Raw genomic sequence first — 23630 nt, forward strand, 5'->3', positions numbered from 1 at the left:
AAAAAAAAAATTTAATAATTTCCAAATCTTCTTTCTTCTTGCAGTTCAGAGGATTATTTGATTCTTCAGCCAGAGGATTATTTGATTCTGGATCTTCAAACAATTGTAAAATAAATGCTCTGAATTAATTTTGCTATGTAATATTGTATAAATGCAATTGAGAGACTCTCATATAGTAAATATTCTTAGAGAATAATGAAGCCCAGACCAGTGATCCACAATTTCTTTCTTAACTCACTTGTTTAGAGTAAATATTTAGAAGGAAGGTGGAAAAACAATGCAGACTTACATTCCAGTTATCCCACATATATAGAATATGTCTGACATACATAAACATACACAATACTGACTTAGCTTCATACACATTCGTGTTTACACAGTATAAAGAATGTAGTATAATCAAGAAAAAATGGAATCAACATATACCTGTAGAGATACCACGCTGACATTATCAAAATGGATATGTCCATTAGCTTCTGTGACAGCAGGATTTGCATAGCACGTCACACCATTGATGGCAGGTAATGCTTTAGGTTGATGAGTTTTTTCTTGAGGACCAAAGTTATCATTTCCAAAGTGGGTATGACCATTCTATATGGGAACAAAAACCAAGGAGATTATAAGAAGATAAAAGATGATTCATACAGACAGGGAAATAGAGTTTACTGCTTTTTATTTATAAGAGGAAAATTGTATGTCTATTCTATATGTAAAGAAATCTTTTTAGACACATAAAATTTCTCTTTTTTACACGTATTTTCATTTGTTAGACTCTGTTGTTACTGTTTGTTCATGTTAGAACACGTACACATTCTTATTTTGATGAATATGAATAGAATACAAATTAGGTACATCTGTTATTCAGTATTAAATTGCTGGTACTTGTTCCAAATTTTACAACATGAATCAAGTATTTATCTTATACTTGTCAATATATTGACTCTTTGTTCTCCTTAAACTCACAAGCCTAATAACTGAACCATTCTCATAATTCTAAGAATAAAAATCCTGTCTTTATTTGCCTATATAAAGTAACTTTAGGGGGTAAAATGTCATATGTTTTAAATAAAGTCCATTTACCTGACCATACGTCTTTAATAACATCTTAAGCATTCTTTCAAAAAAGAAAAGTAGGTAAAATCCACCAAACACAGCAACTGCCTTCTCAACGTAACTGTCGACTTTGGGATCAAATCCAAATGCCTAAGGGAGAAAAAAGGGCAATTCAAGTAAAACCAAGAAATTTAACTTGACTTCTGGAAAATAATACCAGTATACAATTCTCACCAAAGCTCTAAGTCTCTCTTCACATCCAAGTAATATTAGAAACTTAGCTGCCAAAAATTACAAAATGAAAACTTTGAAATTTGAATGACAAAACTGTATGAAATGGCACAAAAATCTTACAACCAGAAGTCTCATTAAATAAAGCCACCAGAGAATATTAGTTTCCCAGCTATAACACCTACAGCAATATTTGCCTTGAAAGAGTAAACTTTTAGCAGTAAAGCAGCAGCACTGATTCCCATCCTTAATAAAAGCAAAAAGAAGATTTAAAATTGCCACCTCTCTCTCTCTCTCTCATACACACACACAGCAATAAGAACGGAATAATTCTTTGTTTAAAGGACAAAGAACTGGAGTTAGAGTTTGAAGTTATAAAGAGACAAGGTGTTCCTAACAGACAAGACACATAAACTTCAAATAAACAGAATCAGAGGAGAGACTAATGGGTGAAAAGCCACAGCTTCACACCATTCCACACATTGTAAATCTCCCCTCTGAAGCAGAATAGAAGATGTCTGGGTTCTTGTCCCATGTTTGCCTCTGGGGAGACATCATGGCCGCATCTTCATTTGAGTAACTTCTTTGTGCCTGTTTATACAATGCAAAAACGGCAAAAAAAAAAAAAAAAAAAAAAAAAAGCCTGTTCCATTTACCTAACATTGACATTATGAAAATAAAGTAAAATAAGAAAACGAAAATCATTTTGCTATAAAAAACTCTATGGAAATTCGAGATATTATTACAGATTATTTATATTGTTAAATTTCAATAAAATAGAAAACCTTAACATCATAAATGTAGAGTTTCTAGTCCACATACAGTATTAGTTTAATTTAATTTGACCCATAAAGCAGATGAGATAATAAACACATATATTATATCATATTAAATATATTATGTATATAATACTCTTTTAAATCAGAAAATCTGTATTGTCATCCTAGCTTTGTTACTAGCTGATTGTAAGGCTATAATCAAATTATTTAATCACTCTGAATTTTAATACTTTTCATCTCTACAATTGAGGCTTTGAAATAGATATTATCTTATGTTCTAGATCAAATAATGATAATAAATCTATAACCCTAAAATGTTATATCCCCACTTTCATGTATAGCTTGAAAATTAAAGGGCACTTGAGCCATAATTTTCTAAAAATAATGAGATGAGGGTGGTACTCCCTAAAATACTATTAATATTTTCTCTCCGTGTGGAGTTTATCTCTCCCTCTGTGTGTGCATTGTGGGTGGCAGATATAGTCCATGTATACATATATTTCTCTAGTTCCCATTTGTGGATCCTTTCTATGAAAGTCTCTTTCTCCTTTCCTTCCTCTTCAACATTGCCTCTCTTTTCCTTTCATTTATTTTCCTTCCTCCATTTCTCTTCCTTATATGGGCACAACACAGATTTGAAATAAATTGAATAGTGTGCACTATAGTCAAGATCAGATCAATAACACATTTTATCAAAGGAAAAAAATAAGTTGCTATTTATTTATTAGTCCCCAATTGATTATGTTTTCCACAATTGGAAAAAATGAAAAGGTTTGTTGACCATGCTCTCATTTATTCTCTAGTCACTTATAGCTGTAGTAAATATATGAGGGAAGTTAGTGGTATATCTTAAATAAATTATAAATTTACATCTGACATTCGCAGTACATTTGACATGCATACTCTTTAGAAAAACAAATAAATAAATAATGAAACTGTGTGTGAAAAAATTAAATTTGCCAAGTGCAAGGCAGAATAAAGTTTTAAGGCCTTCTGAGGTGTCCCAGAGCTGTCTGAGCACGTCCTAGTGGCTGGCCTCCTAGAATATTAATTTTGTCTCTGATACTGACATCCACTGTAGCTTGGGACAAGCCTTTACAATTGCTGTGATTCAGCTTTCTCTTATCCAAGACACTATAAACCAGACCATAAAACGCTGTAAGAATTACAGAGGCTAAAAACATACAAAGTGCTAAAACATTCAAAAGAAACAATTATTCACTGAAACAAATAGCCAACATCCTTACCTCTGGAATAAGTTGGAAAATTGCATTTGAAAAAAGAGTCCCAATAGCCAGCCCCACAAAAAAGGTCAAAATCTTTGGGAAATAAGATTTCTTTATCAGTGGAGTCAAAATCAATCCGAGGAGAGAAGCCAAATTAATAATTGTCACTGACAGGAATCCATATCCCCAAACTGTGAGTCAGAGGGAAAAGAGAGTAAAAATTAATCAGAGCAAGGAACCAAATGAAGTTTTCCTGTACATTAAGCTTAAAAGTGTCTTTAAAAGCTTAAGACACATATCTTCTTTAAAAGAACAAAATCTACGCAATGAAAAAAGTATACAGAAAACTGAGAATATAAATTATGGTATAGCAAGCATTAATAGTAATACAGTTTACATTTTAATCAGCCCTAAATCATCTTTATGGTATTAATGAGTTTTACAGCTTACAGGGAACTCGGAGAACATCTAGAACAGTGACAAACAATCTGAGGTCCACAGGCTCCAAGCCACCCAGTTTCATCTATGGCTCAAGAAATAGATTAAAACAGCACTTTGGGGAAAAAAAAACAGAGGCAGTGTGAGCCTCAGGACAAAGGTATGGGGTGATGGGTGGAGGGCAGGGATGGAGATGGGTCATAGTGGGCTAGCTTCAAGGTGACCATAGCTGCTAACACTGAGCTTGTCACAATCATTTGTCTTCAGACTCCTGAGGACAGCACCTCCTCAGAGAAGGTGGCACCAGCAGCACCTCAGCTCCCCAGCTGGGGCCTCCTGGGAACTAAAGTCAGCCTGATGCAATAAGCACTCAGGAAGTGAGCACATGAGGGCAGGAGGGAGCGGCTGCATTACGTAACTCACCCTGCAAGACACACATTAGGCAAAAATGTTCCATACAGAAGAGATGCTGGTGACAGAAGAAGGTGGTGCATCTTTCATCTCTCGAGACCCAGGGCCTGGCACCCAGTAGGCACACAATAAGGGTTGCTTAGAATGAAATGAACGAATACTATCCTAAGCTCTATAGCTAATGGCGTGTGTGACCTGTCGCCTTTGGGCCTCAATTTCCCTCTCTCTATTCTAGAGGGGCTGGTTTAAGGAAAAAATGGGAATACAAGTGAAACACACCAAGGACAGTCACCTATGTGTGTGTGCAGGCTGAGATAAACCTGGCCTCAGGGCTGTGCAACATGTGGCTTTGCCTCTGGCCCCACACACTGTACACAAAGTACAACGTGACAGAGGAGAAAGCTGCCTCTGCCTAGCCACTTCTTTAAAATATCCAGAAAGCATGTTTAAATGGTGGGCCACTTTTCTCCATGGCACTGTCAGTGGAGTACACTAGTAACACCTACAGCTCAGGGAGCATTTGCCATGTGCCAGGCCCTGTGCTAAGTGATCAACATGCGTCAACTTATTTGAACCTCACAAAACCCTGTAAGAGAAATATTGCTACCTCCTTCTTACAGTAGGGGAAACCAAAGCATATGGAGTTGAAGTAAGCTGCCCGAGTCACACAGACAGAAAGCTGGATTTTGAATCTGGACAGTCTGGCTCCCAGGCCCATATTTTTTAGCAATATGCTTTATTATTCCTTTAGAGGTAATCTCATTTTTAGAAAGGCCAAAGGACTCAACAAAACTGTAAAAATGTTATCCTGAATTATACATACTTCATTAACACAAGATTGTTCACTATAATTATTATTATTATTATTATTTTTGTGTGTGTGTGAGACGGAGTCTCACTCTGTCACGCAGGCTGGAGTGCAGTGGCATGATCTCGGCTCACTGCAACCTCCACCTCCTGGGTTCATGCCATTCTCCTGCCTCAGCCTCCGCAGTAGCTGGAACTACAGGCGCCCAAAACCACACCCGGCTAACTTTTTATATTTTTAGTAGAGACAGAGTTTCACCGTGTTAGCCAGGATGGTCTCGATCTCCTGACCTCATGATCCGCCTGCCTTGGCCTCCCAAAGTGCTGGGATTACAGGTGTGAGCCACCACTCCCAGCCTTTCACTATAATTATTGTTAGTCTAGAATTTCTATGTACATATAAACAAACTTAGTAAATGTTCATTCAGCCTAGATGATGTGGACCAAACCATGGTTCCTGCCACCACACACAAACAAACACACACACGTGCAAACACACACACAGAGTGATACAAAGTCACCTGTGCTAAGTACCAAATGAAAAGGTGAGATTATAAATGGTACTATGTAACTCCAAGAATCATCACAGCACTGACCATGATGACTGCATCTTCTCCAGACACTTTCCTATCAGTTTCAGGTCCTGGCCATGCCCTACAACTTCACCTAACAGCCCACTTCATTCCCATTTATTACCTTATCACCTTAAACAATACTACTGGTCTCCACAGACATTCCACGTGGAGAGAGTTCTCAATTCCACACCTTTTTTCATGTTATATCTACATGGAATTTCTCTTAACACAAACATACTTCTGTCCATCACTAGCCTACATGCATTCATCCATTCAACAAATATTTATAATTTCATTGCATAGACAAGATATAATGTTGAAAAGTAAAATTAAAAGGCAAATAAATTGTTAAGTGCCAATAGAAGCAAAGCCACATGCACATGTTAAACTCATCAGCTTCCCTGCAAACACCTGCTACATTACCCTCGTTCACTACCTACATAAATAACAGGAACAGTAGGATCAATTTCAATTTTTCACTTTCCACCAGTTAATTCCATAGACAACTGGTGATCAAACCCTACCAATTCTGCTTCAGGTATCTCTCACCTCCAGCTTCTCCTTCCTCATTGCCAGTGGCCTTGAAGTCAGACCCTCATCACCTCTCACTCCCTCATCTTATATAATGTGACAGTTATCGAACTGGTGCCCCTTCTACTAACTGATATGGCCTACAAACTTATACTAAATCACAAAAATGATCATCTCGTGTCCCCATCTGAAATCACTCCTCATAAACTGACCCTCACACAGCCTCTCCAGTGTCATTTAGCCTCTTCTCAACACGGTCTTTACCCAAACACCATGTTTTCCCAACCGAACTTTACCTTTACACTGTGGTTCTCTGTCTGAAAACACTTTCCCATCTTCCTTTCCTAAGAAACTTATACATGGCTTTCCAAGCCAATGCAAAGATCCCCTCTATGAAGCTTCCCTGCTCTCCAGATAGTACTTCCTGGATGATCAGAATTCCCTTTACTATTTGTTTGAAACTAATTGGTTGGCTTACCACTTCTTGTGTGCTACAGTAATTTTATCACTGATATATTTGCCTACATCATATAAACTGTGTGATTCTCAATGAGAAGGGCTATGTTTTATTCATCCTCAGTACCCAGAAAATTGTCCAGGAAAAAGCATACATTCCTTGCTGAATGAATTAATAAATTCCCCATTTCAAGGTGCAGCAGAACTCTGTCAAAAAGACATACCAATCCATCTGCTTATCCACCTTTCTAACTTTCTTTGCCCTTGCACATTTATGAGCACAACTTGGGGGATGGTGGGAGTGCAATTCATCACATTCTGGGCACACTGCATAGCTTCCCCTTCTTGTATTGTTAGAACATTATTCAGAAAAATAATGTCTGGAGTTTCCACTCAAATGAAGCACTTTCCACTCAACTGAAGCACCAAAAGAATACATTGGTATGAATCTATTCCTTGGACATCTCCATACATACATGGGACTTTCTCAAATGATACGTTTCAGAGAGGGACCAGTCTCCTAATAAGTGAACCCTGAAAGATTTTTAATAGATTTCAAAGAAATATAGTCATGATAGTTTACATTTATTGAATGGCCACTGTGTAAGACTCTTCTAAGAACTTTACCTATTTTAACTCATTTCATTCTCACAACAACCCTATGAGATAAGTACTATCATTTTTTCAGTTTTACTAGTGAGGAAATATGGTTCTATTATGATCCCCATTTTGCAGATCTGCATACTGCCCAGGCTTCAATTTTTGCCTGGCCCCATTCAACTGAGAAACTGTATAGAATGGTGTTTAACAGTGTGAACTCTGGAGCTAGAGGATTTGTGTTCAAATCCCAGCTCATCCCCTCACTGGCATCATAGGTTGGTTCTTTGACTTCCCTAAGGCTCAGTTTTCTCATATTTAAAATGCAGATTAAAATAGCTCATATTTCATAGAGTTTTTACAAGAATAAAATAAAAACAGTTAATGCTGTCCTGAAATATAGCAAGCTTTTAAAATGTTGATTATTATTATGTTTAAAAAAATTAGTAAGTAGACCATGATATAAATGTTAGTTCATTTAATTCACTGTTATTCAGTGAAAAGAATAACAAACTAAACATCAGGAGTTCTCATCTCACCTCATGTATTACACCTACAAGAAGCCACTTAACCTCTCTGGAACTTAGACTTACATCACTGGTTGTATTACAGAGCTGGACAATATGATTTTCAAGGATGCTTCAAGTAATATTCTTTATTTTATCTACTATTTGAATTAAATACTATTCTGTAACTTCATCAAAAAATGAAGCAATTTCAGATCATTAAATTATTACTAAAATGCAATTAATTTCTCTCCTAGAGAATTTAACTTATCATCAGTTTACTGTACTCATCAATATCATTTTATAAAGCACATGAAATACATTTCAAAAATAAAATGTGAGGCCTCTGAGAAATTATATTATTTTATCTGCCCACTGAAATGTCAACATAAATGTATTCAAATTCTTGTATCATTTGGATTGCTTTCATGTTGATTTTTTATTGCTTTGGATGGCCTAAGACTTGACTCTTCATTAAGTGAAAAGTTACATGAAAAATCCAGTGCATTTAATTATTTTAAAACGTGTTTCTCAGTGAGAAAAGCAATAGGATTACACAGGGGCCAGGGAATGTGGTGAACCTATGAACACATGTATAAGAACAAAGACATTCTTCTTCCTCTGTGCCGGGCATTGTTCTAGGCACTTACATATATTAACTCATTTGATACTCCCAACAATTCTATAAAGGTACTATTAAAGTAACTGACCCATAGAGATATTAAATAATCATACAGTTGCACTAAAATAAAACAATCAAGATATCACATCAAAATGGCAATAGATTGCCAAGTTAAACATCTTAGATGAGTAGTAACAAGTACTGTACTAGATTATCTAAATTCCTTGAGAAACATTTCCATATCTTCTGCCACCCTATCCCACTCCACTCCAGCCTCATTTCAATTCCTAACACAATATGCACCCTAAGAGGCATTTCTCTTGTTATTGGGTTATCTGTCTGAATATTTGGTGCCTTTATGATCTCATAACTCAGAATTGTTGACTTTTCTATTTTATAACTTTGTAGTGTTGTCCCTAGAATTCTACTTCTCACATCCTGCTTCTCTGACTATCCAGTTCTCAACTCCTGGTTCCTGAAACAGAGTAATGTAGGCGACTGGAGTTTAAAAATTACTTTTGAATATTAGTAACTAACTTGCACAGAGCAACTGGGGTTAAAAAATTACTTTTGAATGTAAGTAACTAACCTGCACAAAGTAGAGTATTTGCTTTTTCTGAAACCTCACGTCCTGTACCTAGAGTTATGCACATGTTAGATGTAGTTAATAACAGACCTAACTAACAGGCCTACTACAGCACCTATGTATTGAATAATGTCCAAAGTACTTTACAAATACTAAGTCATTTAATCTTTATAGCAAGCCCATAAGAAAGGTAGCATTTTAGATGAGGAAGCTGAGGCAGGAAAAGGTTAAAGTCATGTTCTCAACATAGCTGGAAAATTACAGAGCTGGGATTTGAGCCCAGGTAAACTGGCTTCAGAGTCTGTGCTTTTACTGTGCAATACTATTAGTCAAGGGTAGTATCCTAAAACATTTGCTGAATTTACTTTTGAATGTAAAGTGCAAATTGTATTAAACAGGCTTGTAGAAATATAAATATACTCTAGCAAAAATATTTGCTTGAACAATTAGCAATTCAAAATTACTAATATTTCAAAATTGAAATTACTGTTATTCACAAAATTGCAAATTATATTGATAAATGATATTTGATGATTTCTATGCTTTGTATATATAAATACAGAATATCAATGAGAACATGGGTTCTGAAGCCAAGACAACCTCAGCTGAATCTGGCTCTACCACATGCAAGTTGTGTAACTTTGAGCAAATGACTTTAAACGCCCTATACCTTTGTTTTCTTGGCTGTAAAATGGGAATAGTAGTGCCTACATCATATAGTTGCATGAGATTAATATGTTAATGTGTAAAGTACTTCAAAGAGTACCTATCATATAGTAAGTACTGCAAAAGAATTGGCTATCATTGTTATTTGTTATTTTTGTCATTGTTGTTATCTCTTTTATTCATATAGAGGGAGATTGAAGTGTACATACACAAAGGAATCCAGAAATGAAAACAGGCACTTTCTTTGTTAAGTCTTCCCTTTTTTTCTATCTATACTCATGTCAGATGAGCTCACTCAGAACAGTATCTTTGTTTTTATTTTTTTGAGATGAGGTCTCCCTCTGCCACCCAGGCTGGAGTACAGTGGGGTAACCATAGTCCACTGCAGCCTTGACCTCCTGTGTTCAAGTGATCCTCCTGCCTCAGCCTCCCAAGTAGCTAGACCTACAGGTGCATGCCACCATGCCAGCTAATTCTTTTAATTTTTGTTGTGATGGGGTCTCACTATGTTTCCCAGGCTGGTCTTGAACTCCTAGCCTCAAGCAATCCTCTACCTTGGCCTCCCAAAGTGCTGGTATTACAGGGATGAGTCACCGTGCCTAGCCCCAGTGTCTTTAAATATCATCTCTAGACGGGCAAATCCCCAGTCTTGACCTCTCCTCTGAAAGCAATTCCTCTCCAAATGTCTGTGTGTCTTTGTCTACTGGACCTCCCTGTCTACCTGTGTATGTCAATGTCTCAAAGCAATCACGCCAAAAATTACACTCTTCATTCTCACCACTCCCTTCCTCTACAATAAACAGCTCCTCCCTGTCTTCTCCATCCCGGGAAACGGTATAACGATCTCTCCTGTTTCTCTAGCTCAAGCCTTGACTCATTGTTCCCTCTCCCACAACCAATGCAGGGCAAACCATTTAGCATGATGTCCAGGACTCATCCCAAATCCACTGCTTCTCCCCACATCTACTTCCCCCACCTTAGTCCAACTCCCCATCATCCTGAGCATCAGCTCCTGGCAGTCGCTTCCTGACCAATCACCCTGCTTCTACTCTTGCCCCATTACAATCTGTTCTTCAGATTGTAGGCAGGTGGAATGCCCTTTTACAGATTTGAAGGAGATCACAGCACTCCCCTGTTTAGAATGGGACAATGACTTCACCCTACATTCGGAATAAAACCCAGTCAATTTACCACCTCCCACAAGGCTTCCTTATCTGGCCTCCATCTCCTGCCAAGACGTATCTCCTTCTACCTTCCCCGCCAACTCACTAGGCTCCAGTCACACAGGACCCTCTTGCTGCTCCTCACTCATGCCAAGCTCATTGCCAGGCTATGTTGGCTGTGCCCTCAATCAAGAACGCTCTTCCCCTAGAGAAGACCTTGCTGTGGCCCTCTCCTTCTGCTCAGATGATACCTCATCAGAGAGGGCTTCCTTGATCTATTTAAGATGACACCCACCATCACTTTCTATCCCTCACCTACTAATATTTTATTTTCTTCATAGCACCTTTCACTCTGAAACTATGTTGTTTATTTGCTTGTTTGTTTAAATGTTTATTATCTCTCTTCTCCACTACACCGTAAGCCCTAATAAGACATAATTTTTCTTCTTGTTTACTATTGACTCCTTAGTGCACAGAACAATGCTTGTTATGTCGTTCAATAAATATTTGCTTAATGAACAAATGAAAAAAATTTAAAATTCCAACATAATTGTCAAAAAGACTCCCTGAACAATTGGTTTATCTCATTGGTGAAAGTTACTCTTCTACACATTCAAGCATGTGAGCTGTATATTAAGCATGCACATATTTTATTATGGTTTAAAATTTCTTTGCAGCAGATCATACCTTTAAAGTATGCCATATTCATGGCAATACCACTATAGTCACTTAAAATAGCCTCTGGTATTTTCTTTCACCTATGAAAATTAAAACTAATAATTTGGTCCCTGAAGATTTAATCTAGAAGCATGCTTGTTCTCTTATCTCTTCATTGGTAACTGCAGATAAACTGACAAATTTTAAAATAATATGGTAAGCAAAAGATAATGGAAATGAAATGATCAATTATAAGTCAAATAAAATGCAATCCAATATGCACAGCATAAAATATATATTGTTTAAAATCAAGAACTGGATTTTATAAAGTTTTTAAGTATACTAAATATAATTTTGATTCAACAAAGAGAAGAGTATAACTTACAAAGCTTAAATAAGTTATAATTCTTATTCTAAATACTTTCAGAATATAAGTATTATTCTAAGAGGCTCTGTGTAGCTTAATTAAAAGCAATAAAGCAGAAAGAGAGGCATATTAACTTCATTTCATAATGGTTTTATAGACTTTTCAAATAAAAAAGAAAAAATGCTTTCAATATACCTTCTGAATGACTTGGTCTTGTTTTGTGCTTGGGCCGATCCTCACAAGGGTGAAAGTTCAATTGCTGTAAGACTGCTGGACAGATGACAGAGAATTTGGAGCTGGTTATTTGGGTAGCATTTGAAAAGCCATGAAGGGAAAAGATCTCTTCAGCGGTTAAACACTGAAATAAAATAAACAAACAAAAAAATGTGTTAATAATGTGTAAAAGCACATAAGCAAAAATGCTATAAAGAGACACACACTATTTCATCTAGATGCACAGCACTCTTTATACAAAAGCCCACCACAGAAATTGAAAGGCCCCTAAAGTTGTAAAACAGCCCACACCACTTTAAACGTAGAAACAAGAAAAACAGAAGAAAAAAAAAAATCCCCTTTTTTTTTTTTATTACACTTTAAGTTCTAGGGTACATGTCTGGAGAGGATGTAGAGAAATAGGAACACTTTTACACTGTTGGTGGGATTGTAAAAAATTCCCTTCTTAATCAACAGCCTTCCTACAGCAGAAAAAAGATAAAAATTGGTTTGGGGATATCCAAGGACTTAAATAGGGGTGCACCAACACCATTCAAACAAAGGGCTTTAAAACAATTTTATGTTGTCAGTACTCCCTCTTAGTTTACTTTTCTTCAGTTTGAATGGATATTTTCTGTGTGTTACTGGCATGACTCTCTATGACCTTTCTTGTAGACAAACACCTGGCTCCCTACAGTATCGTGCTAGGAAATTCCTCTCTTCTCTACACTGTAATAAATATAAATATAAAAAGTTGTTTTAAAATATGTCTTTAGCACAAAGTGTTTTTTGTTAAAATATGCATTATTCTCAGTGATGGTGGGTAGCTTTTCTATATGAGATTAAGTTTTGAAAATAGTGCTGGGCTGTTTAGAAATTCATCAACTATTAACGAGGACTAGAATCTGCATTAGGAAAAAAACTGCAAAAATAACTTTTTAAAGGTATAATGTTGTTCTCACATTTTAACTGTAAGCTCTCTTCCATATACAGTACTTGCACTATTAAGAAAAATATAAAATAAATGCTAATGAATGTCATAAGAATTACAGTGTGAAAAACATCCATTCACTCAAATGGAAGAGTCTGTCTTTAATAAATGTAATTTAGGTAAGTTATTTGCATGCTTCCACCAATGCTTAAACCCCACTAAGACCTTAGCTATGTACTATGATCTGAATTATGTCTCCCCAGATTCACATGTTGAAGCCCTAATCCCCAGTGTGATGGTATTTGGAGACGGGGCCTTTGAGAGGTAATCAAGTTTAGATGAGTTCATGAAGTTGGGGGGCCCTGGTCCAGTAGGATTAGTGCACTTATAAAAAGAGACATCAAAGAGCCTGCTCACTTGCTCTTTCTCTGCTATATGAGGAAGTGAGAAAATGCTCTCTGCGACCCAAGGAGAAAGCCCTCACAGACAGCAACCATTCTGGCACCTTGGTCTTGGACTTCAAGTCTCCAGAACTGTGAGAAAATAAATTTCTGTTGCTTAACCCACCTAGGCTATGGTATTTTGTCATGGCAGCCTGAGCTTACTACTACACTATGAATGGTATCAATAACTCAAAAGTTAATGTTAACTGTTTGACCATAAGATGCTGTAATTCTCTTTACAACAGAAACAATGAAATTTAAAATGTCGTATTTTGATACAAGGAGATCACTACTGTTTATAAAGGAAAAATGAAAAAACACCAAATACACCAAGACCTATGCAGTTTTCCAAAGCTAAGATTACAACTACCTTACAGAAAATGCACATTTAGATTTTTTTAATGTCTAAGTATGTACCTAAAATTGTTCCTTATTCAACCCACTCTTTTGAGTTTATGATCAATGATAGCTGCGTGCCAGCCATAGAAGAGGACACACCACACCCAATGTCCTGTTAACAGTCTTCCCTTTAACTCAGAATGATGTATAATAAACTAATGGAGGGAGAAAATACCTCAAGATTCAACTGGGGAAGGGAAAGTGTGCACAGCTTATTCATCACCATGAAGGCATCCAGAAGCATAATCGCTAGACTCAAAAAGTACACAACCTTTGTGGTTGAACTGGACACTGTGTGTTTCCAGGAAAAAATAGGCGTGATAGCACATGATAGCACACACAGAGAGCACCACTGTTTCCCTGCAAGGAAGACTTACCCTACTTGGACTTTAAATTCCTCTAACTGTAAAATAGGAGGAAAAAGGGAAGATGCCTCTAAATAATCTCCAAAGACTTTTCAGAATTAGCATTCTAAGACTCCCGAACACCTGATGACTGTTAAGCAGTTCTTTTTCAGACTCAAATTGTAACCCATTCCTGAATCAGGACGTCCACTTGCTAAGGCACAGTCACCATTTTTTAATGAAGTAAAATGCAAAAGAATAGAAACTATAAACTGTATCACACATAATAGGGTAAGTATTGCTTAACCAAACTTTAGCTTCAGTTACATATCATATATAACATGCACATGTATACTGGATCATGATGTAAAATGTATTTCTTATTGTGAATGGCAGTCACGAGCTTGAATGCCACCAACCTTAAGGATGTCAGAATTGCCCACTGTACATCATGAAAGACACTCTCCTATGTACAATTAGAAAAAAAATAGTGCATTCAAATAAATATATAATTAATACCATCAGATAGCTTAGCTGTGCAGCATTTGTGTTGAAATTTTAGCCGGACAGGTGGTCAGGGATAGTCACGGTAGTCATGGAGAGTGGCAACTGTCCAATCACCACGAAGAACACAGAGATGTAGAGATGATAAAACTCAAAGACTCACCTCGTGATAAGAGAATGAGAACAGAATGCTAACAGTGCAGCAGAACTGAATTAATGGCAAGCCTGACTTGTTTAAAACAGCTATCTACCAGCAAGTGGAATGAACACAATTTTGGACAGTGGCCTATTTTTGGCTTCAAACAATCTTGATATTTATTATACTTTGACTTAACAAAGTTGAACCCGAAACAAAACAAAGCCGTTGTCTTAGAAAGGGTGGTGCCTCCCAGAGCGGGAACAAACAGGATGAGAGTCCAGCGCCTGAAGAGTGAGGGCAACAAAACCAACCGGTTATACCATGGACAAGGAGGCCCAAACACCCTCACAAGCACACCCTTTCACCTCCAAAACAATGAACAAACACATTACGGAAAGGGTAGGATCATCCAGGGCTCCTCAGAAAACAATTCAGGGTGATTGTACGGAATGCTATGTGCCTTGATAAAACGCCATGTGCTTTCACCAGCTCCTTCATATTTATGACAGCTCTACTTCTTTTCATGTTTGTATTTATAACACTGCTGTTCTCAAGCATGCTGCCCTGATGTTTGCTGTGGCCTTTTAAGGTTTCAGATGTCCTCGTGTTCAGCAGGTTGACATTTTTCATAAAGACATAAAGACTCTTTCTAAGTTTGAAGTTAAGCTCCTATTCACTGGTCTCTTGCCACATTAGGGTGACCCCAAATGGGCCTTATATATGTGAAACATCAAAGTAAGGTAGCATTAGAGGTAGAGGCTAGGTATATACTACAAAAGAGACAGCCTAGCATGCTCAAAACCGTTTCAGCAAATAGTTCCGTGCATTTTGGCTTCCGCTTCTGCTCTTCCTTCTTCCTCACCAGTTTTTATGAGTCAGAAATTTTTCTGCCTCTTTTCTAAACATGTCCTTATGGGAAAGTGGGGGGCTGGTTCAGGGAGGGGATGAAGGAAGCTCAAGGAATTAGGGCTAGTTCCTTCCTTAGCATTATACACAATTGAAATCTGGTTATAATAAATGCGGAAGAGTGGCAAGATCTGAAAGCTTCAATACTGACAGATTCTCTCCTTGGCTAAACTGCATACAGGCTCCTCTGAGCCCAGGCCTCGACCCTAGTATCCATCCTTACAGGACCTGCATTACCCAGTGTTAGCAAGAAACCTTCTGATCAGTTTAAAGAGAGTTCCCCCACCCTCCATATCTGATCACCCTGGTCCTGTCTTCAGCAAGAATCCTGTTAGGTCTGTTTAACCAAAATCCCCCCTACCCTTAACGTTTCCTCTTAGTAATTTTCCATTCACTGACCACCTCCCCACTCCTACCCCTGCTCCTCCTTGACTGTAAATCCCCACTTGTCTGTGTTGTATTTGGAGTTGAGCCAAGTTCTGTACTGAGGTCTCTTTTCCCCTTGTGATCATTAATTTTGTGTCAATTTGGCCACTGTGTTCCCAAACTAAACATTATTTCTATGCTGTTAAACATTATTTCTGAGGTGTCTGCGAGGGTGGTTCCAGAGGAGGTTAGCATTGGAATCAGTGGACTCCGTGAAGTAGACTGCCCTCCCCAATGTGAGTCCAATCCGTCGAAGGTCTGAACAGAACAAGAGGCAGAGGAAGGAATTTGTCCCTTTTTTCCTTCCCGACTGCTTGAACTGGGTCATTTTATTTCATTTTCTCCAAAACTCCCTCTAGAGTTTACACCACTGGCTCCTCTGGTTCTCGGGCTTTCAGATTCAGGCTAAATTATGCATTGGCTTTCCCAATCTGCAACCTGCAGACAGCAGATCCTGGGACTTCTCAGCCTCCACAATCACATGAGCCAATTCCTCATAATCTCTCTCTCACTCTAATATATAGATATATATAATATAATTTTTATATATTATTAATATATAATAAAATATGATATATAATATATATTATATAATAAAATTTATATATTTTTTGTATTATATATGTGTGTGTATATATATATACATACACACCTCCTGCTGGTTTTGTTTTGTTGGAGAACTCTAACGTACCCCTATTGCAATGTTTCCTGAATAAAACCTGTTTTTACCACTTCAACTGCTGTTAGGCTCTGGTTTTTTAACACTATCAAGTATAATAGCCATGTAGTTATACTACAGATTGCATTAACTCCTTCCTTTATTCTACAAATATTTATCAAACCATAAAAGTCTAGGTATAATATTGACGGGAGGAGTAGAAAGTGGGGAAAGCTGGAGGATGACAACCAGGAAGGAAATAGTACAAAGATAAATAAGTAAAACTGCCTTCCATCAGCAAACTTAAATAACTGTGGCAGAAATAAATTAGATACATGAAGGTCTATAGAACCAGAGAGGAAATTATAAATTCACAAAAAAACATAATAATAAAGAACTATGAGAGTCCACAAGAGGGAGAAATGATATGCAGAGGAAATAGTCAAACAACGTTGACAATAGAATGCTGGGAGAGTAGAAAGAGGATGCTGCCACTGCTGTTGATAGATGCAAGAGGCAGATAAAAGGGAGGGTCCTCGGAGAATCTCTACCCACCTGTGCGGAGGGAGAATAGGGTGGAGCCATGGGAAGTTCCCATGTGTGCAAGGGAGAGGAGCCTGCCCTCTTCAGTTCCTGTGTTTGTGACCTGGAACCAATCTGTGAGATGGGGGCCTGTTAGCAGGCACTCCTCTCGCTTTGCTGAGAGGTTGTTTTTTTCTTTTTTCCTTTTTGTCCAATAAATTCCACTTTCCTCACCCTTCAATGTGTCTACATGCCTAATTTTTTCAGGTCGTGTGACAAGAACCCAGTTTAAGCTGAACTAAGGAACAAAGTTGTGCAACACTGTGATTAGGGAACCTAGGAAGAGAAGCCCATTTGGCAGGATGGTGGCAACTTTGGTTTTAGATGTTTCAAATTGCAATGCTCCTGGAACCCCAATGCAAATGACTGGTGAGTTTTCTCTGAGAAAAGTAGAGCCCAGAGACAAGGATGTGGCTGCTTCTGCAAAGAGATCATAGCTGAGTGGGAGTCGTGGAGCTGATCAGGAGAATCAGCATACAGAAAGAAGAATAAAGGCTTGTGAATACAAACAATTTGTGCAAAAGCAAGAAAAGGAGCCAGCGTACAAGCCCTAGTGAATTAAGCTCATAACGTAAGAAACAACCCAGGCCAGTCAAATTTGGTAGATGTCTGTGGTTTTTGCCTTCCTGGAATGATGAAAGACATGTAACCCTTGGGTTTTTGTCCCATCTGGTAACAGACCTCCTTACTGCCGTGGGAACTCCCTTCCATGTGATTTTGGTAAGCATAGGAGCAATCTGGATCCTATACTCACCTGTGCTACTGAAAAACTCTTTCTCCACTAGTCCTGCTGTGAGTCTGGGACATCTTAAGCCATTTCTGCCGCCATGTGAAGGAAGACTAACTAAGAAGTGGAGAAAGACAGATTTTCAATACCATCAAAACACCCTGGATACAGCTGTACCTAAAGCTGATGTGCACCCTGACTCTTAAGTTATGTGGGCCAATGACTTCCCTTTCAGCTTAAGCTAATTAAAGTTGATATTTTTTTCACTCTTACAAATAAAAGAGTGCTGATGGATACATAAATTAATTATTTAAAAGTCACTTTTAAAAGCTAGTGAATGAATGCTACATCATAATCTATAGGAAAACAAAAAGATAAGCCTTTCCACTCTTTAAAGCTTCCCCACTTCTTCCTGCTCTCCACACACAGGCTGTTTTCTCTTCTTGGTTGTCTTATCAAGTGGCACCCATTAAATAATACAATACAGTAAGACTATCTGATCCTGTACCATTATACCAAGGCCTTCACATCACACCAAAAACGAAATATCATCCCATTCAAAAGCCACCCCAGAAACGGTTTCAGATTTTGTTTTGCAATAGATTGAGATTCCATGGAAGGCTGAGTAGCTCACATTCCCAGTAAGGAGAGTGCTAGGTGTGGTTTTATTCTCTCTGTGGAGGTAAAGGCAGGGAGAGACAGATTATTGTAATGCATTTAGACTCAATGACAATCCACTTTAAATACCATTAGAAAGCCCCAAAGGGAGCCAGCAGCAGAACTGGGGTTAGAACCCAAGTCTGAAAGAGCTCTGTCTAGCTTCTTTCATTTTAGCCACCTCTACGCTGCCTTTGCCAGTGATTGCTACAGCTGTTGTTATTCAATAAGAACTACAGGTATTTTCTGAAATTTGCCATGTATGCAGCTGTGATGAAAGCCATGAAACCCATCTTTCTCCCACCCCAAGTAAATGGCGATCTCCTGTTCTTTAAAGAGATGCAACAAGTAAGAGGTTTAGTAAGAATCCACCTAAAATCTTCATCTGTTCTGCTCTTATAGAAGCCCATTCCACTTCTCCTTCATTCTCATTCATTTATTCATTAACTGAACAGTTTGCTCACACCTTCTCTGAGTCAGGTATTCTAGTAGGTGTTGAGAATAAGACATGGTTTCCATCTTCAACAATCTCATCATTCAGCATAGAAAGGAGATACATATAGGCCGGGTGTGGTGGCTCAAACCTGTAATCCCAGCATTTTGGGAGGCCAAGGAGGGCAGATCACAAGATCGGGAGTTCGAGACCAGCCTGGCCAATATGGTGAAATTCTGTCTCTACTAAACATACAAAAATTAGCCAGGCATGGTGGCGGGCGCCTGCAATCCCAGCTACTCAGGGAGGCTGAGGCATGAGAATCCCTTGAATCTGGGAGGCGGAGCTTGCAGTGAGCTGAGATCATGTCACTGTACTCCAATCTGGACGACACAGCAAGACTCTGTCTCAAAAAATAAATAAATAAATAAATAAAGGGATACATATTAAACAGATAAGCAAATAAAAATATGCACAACATATTATGTGCTTAAAGGAATGAGGTCAGGGAAGGCTTCCTAGAGGAGGAGATACGTGCACTAAGTTTGTTATTTTGATGCATCTGATTCTTGGGGAAATAAGACATGATACACAAAAAAAATTAATGGAGAAATCAGCAATGCAAATGAGTATGCAATTAGTTGGTGAATAAATTTTATAAACAATACTTATCATAAGAGTTCTGGGAAGCATATAAGGACTACAGTAATAGCAAACCATAATATATACTTAACACATATAACCTCTTTAATCAACCACTCAAATAGATTTTAGGTTAAATTTGGATGAAGAAATCCTGTCTAGAAAAGTACATTTCTAACGGTACAAGATTAAACAACACATAAGTGTTAAAGATATAATTCAGATATATGTCTTCTCATGCCTTTTGACTGATAAGCCAGTATTCTCGCTGCTATGTCTTAGTGGAACACTGAGAAGGATTCAGTGAAAGAATTATTGAGACCCTGGCAGAGAATGTACTTTGTTGCCCCAACAGTGAGTTTAAACACACAATTAAATTAACTATTAAACCATATTTAGGATCCCACTCAGAGACAGACTTCAAAAACAACCCTACAATAAGAAATTACTTAATGGACACAATGTATATTATTCAGGTGACGGCTACACTAAAAACCCAGATTTCACCACTACCCAATATATTCATGTAACAAAACTGCCCTTGTACTCCTTACATTTATACAAATTTTTAAAAAGCCAGCCAGGTGCAGTGGCTCACACCTGTAATCCCAGCAGGTTGGGAGGTCAAGGCAGGCAGATTACAAGGTCAAGAGAGCAAGACCACCCTGGCCAACATGGTGAAACCCTGTCTCTACTAAAAATACAAAAATTACCTGAGTGTGTTGGCGCACGCCTGTAATCCCAGCTACTCGGAAGGCTGAGGCAGGAGAATTGCTTGAACCCAGGAGGCAGAGGTTGCAGTGAGCTGAGATTATGCCACTACACTCCAGCCTGGCGACAGACCAAGATTCCGTCTCAAGAAAAAAAAAAATCCTACAGTTCAAACATCAGCCAACTATTCTCACCAGGGTGAGAATTTTAGGTATACTTCACTTTCTGCACTTCATTTCTTTTGCTTTTTCATAATTTTGTTTAGTTTGCAGCTATGAATTTAAACCATTTTTGCAGTTGGTTCCAAAAATGCTGTGAAGACAAGTGAGAGCTTCATTCATTTATTTACTCATTCACACATTCAACACATATTAACTGAGCACTACTACATGCCAGGCACATAGTAAATTAGTAATTGTCTTAATAAATACTAAGGTAGATATGAATTCTAGGATTCCAGAGGTTTCTTTCCTATTAAATAACCATTGGGATATCTAAAAGTGCTTTGAATAGGGCAACTGGCCAAAGATCCCAAGAGAGCAATTGAAATACATAAATTTAAAACGGTAGTTTGAGTTTAACAATTGGGAAGCCACTTCTGATCCTTGAAACAAGTGAACAGTCCCATTACTTTATCCTTTTAGGGCTCACTGAACAATGGAATTGGTGACTTACAAGTTCTACACTCATGGCAGGAACATTCAAAGCAGGAATGACTGAGGAAATTGCTTCCAGATTTGTTCTTCCTGCAATAATGGAACTGCCTCAATTACAAGGCACTCAAGTTTCACTTCCAAATCTCCCTGATATATGCATATATATACACACACACACACACACACACACACACACACGCGCATATATATACACTTATATACACATGCTGAATCACTCTCTCCATCTTCTCTTGAAGTTTTTCCTTCTTTAAAGTCCTCTTCAAAGTTTACTCATTATTATTTTATCAAGATAAAAGACAGTTTTCTAAGGTTTGAGCCAAGAACACTCTATAAAAATCATCTCTAGGTTTAAGAGGTGGCCAGTCAAGTGACCCCAACTCTGTTTCCCCAAGATCAATTTTTCCATTTTTACTCAGGTTTTCTTACACTTCTTACTGAAGCCACTCTGGCACTGATCACCCACAACACACACACACTCTCACATACGCACACACTCACACTCATATACACACACACTCACATGCATACACATACATACACACACAACTACATTCACACTCAAAACTCTTTCTGAAGAGAAGATGAAGAGCACTTTTCCTGAATATATAATTTAAAGGAGAAAGATGCCTTGTTTTATGATACACTGCTAGGGATAAAAAGGCTATTATGAAACAATATATAGAGAATGATGCTATAAATAAGGACAAATCTGTGCTCCAAAACGTTAACAGTGTTTATTTCTGGGTGGAAAAATTATGCGTGGTTTTATTTTTTCCCTTTCTGCTTCTTTATATCTGCCAAAGTTTTTAACAATGTAATTGTATTTCAGTTTCTTTTAAGAAAAATAAAATTAAGTCATGATTTGTTTAAAATCTCTTTTTCCAGGTTCCCCTAAACACCAGGCAGGCTGGAATTCTTTAAAGATTTTACTAAAGAAAAAGAATGTTGAAAGTTACAACCATCTTTTTAAAAGAAGTTTACAGCATTTTCTGTCTTTGTCATAGTGACGGACAAGTTTCCCAGCCCTACCCCATTCCATATTCAGCTTTTCAAGATCTTCTCTTGAAAAGAGAAGGTGTTCTTTTAGAGCCCTGAAAGCCTGGTGTGGTGTCAGAGCACAGACACCGAGTCTAGATCCTTGGCTTCCCACTCCTGACATGTCTTCAGGGGGCAGAGGCCACCCTACTTCCCATCATCTGCCAGGGAATCCCATGGGCATTATCGCATATTGCCAAGATCAAAAGCCTTTGTTTCCTTGCTGTGCACCAAGGGTCTCCCACTCAGTCCCTCTGGGGATAAAGTGTGGAGGGCATGCTGCTTCTTCACGTCAGGGCTGGGGAGATGCCACAAGAAATGAGTGCACCTTTCAAAGCCATCTCACTTCCACATACAAGGACCAGCTGTGTCCATCACAGGCCCTAGTATATGACACTTCTTTAGTATGGTGGTTCTCCAAGCATGGTCCAGGGACCCCTGGAGGTTGCCAAGACCCTGCCAGAGAAAATGCAAGGTCAAACTTTCACCGAAAATAGTATGAAGACTGCGTTTTCCTTTTTCACTATAATTCTTTTATGTGTGAACACTACAGGAGGTATGTCATAACTGGTGGAATGGGGCGGCATATATGAGATTCAAACTTTCTTCTTTTAAGCTGGATTTTGAAGAGATTTACAGAAATGTAAAACAATGCCATTCTTCTTACTAATTTTTTGGTCATGGAAAACACAGTTATTTTTCATTTAAAAATATTAGCATGGGGCCGGATGTGGTGGCTCACGCCTGTAATCCCAGCACTTTGAGAGGCTGAGGTGGGTGGATCACAAGGTCAGCAGATCAAGACCATCCTGGCTAACACAGTGAAACCCCATCTCTACTAAAACTACAAAAAATTAGCCAGACGTGGTGGCAGGCACCTGTAGTCCCAGCTACTTAGGAGGCTGAGGCAAGAGAATGGCGTGAACCTAGGAGGCAGAGTTTGCAGTGAGACGAGATTGCGCCACTGCACTCCAGCTTGGGTGACAGCGAGAATCCACCTCAAAAAAAGAAAAAAAATTAGCATGGAATGGGTTTATTGCTATGTTTAACAAATTAAATATTTTCAAGTTTTCTTAACATTAATTTCTATAATGGTAAGTATTAATAGATATAAATCACATATACTAAGGCTCTTTGGTATTATCAATAATTTTTAAGAGTACAAGAGGATCCTGAGACCAAAACGTTGGAGAATCTAGTAGATAAGAAAGATATACCAACAGAACGCTTCTATACCACTTCACTGAGGAGCTAGGCGCTTCTAACCTAATCATATCCAACACCTTTCTCATCCTGGTTATCCTACAACTCCACAAGGTTGTTGCTACTGATGTATCACCCATCAGCATGTCCTTCTTCTCCCCAAATTGCCCCCGGCTGCACACGCACATACCAAAAAAACAAAAATGAAAACAAAAACCTTAAAAACTACACATTTCTGGCCTGGCATGGTGGCTCACACTTGTAATCCTAGCACTCTGGGAGACCAAGGCAGGAGGATCACTTGAGCCCAGGAGTTCAAAACCAGCCTG

General features: G+C 38.1%; 1 protein-coding gene across 2 annotated transcripts in view; it reads right to left on the reverse strand.

Moving 5' to 3' along the window:
* SLC39A8 (solute carrier family 39 (zinc transporter), member 8) overlaps positions 1–23630 on the reverse strand; it is a 101594-nt gene that overhangs the window by 59385 nt on the left and 18579 nt on the right. For both annotated transcript variants that reach the window (XM_011943213.1, XM_011943212.1), the window contains exons 3-6: positions 11867–12029; positions 3311–3480; positions 1081–1203; positions 427–591 (exon numbers count right to left, since the gene is read on the reverse strand). In XM_011943213.1, coding sequence (XP_011798603.1) covers positions 427–591; positions 1081–1203; positions 3311–3480; positions 11867–12029 — 621 coding nt within the window. The remainder of the gene's footprint in view (positions 1–426; positions 592–1080; positions 1204–3310; positions 3481–11866; positions 12030–23630) is intronic.

The sequence above is a fragment of the Colobus angolensis genome, unplaced genomic scaffold (genome assembly GCF_000951035.1).
Source record: "Colobus angolensis palliatus isolate OR3802 unplaced genomic scaffold, Cang.pa_1.0 Scaffold217, whole genome shotgun sequence".
Taxonomy (NCBI): Eukaryota; Metazoa; Chordata; class Mammalia; order Primates; family Cercopithecidae; genus Colobus; species Colobus angolensis.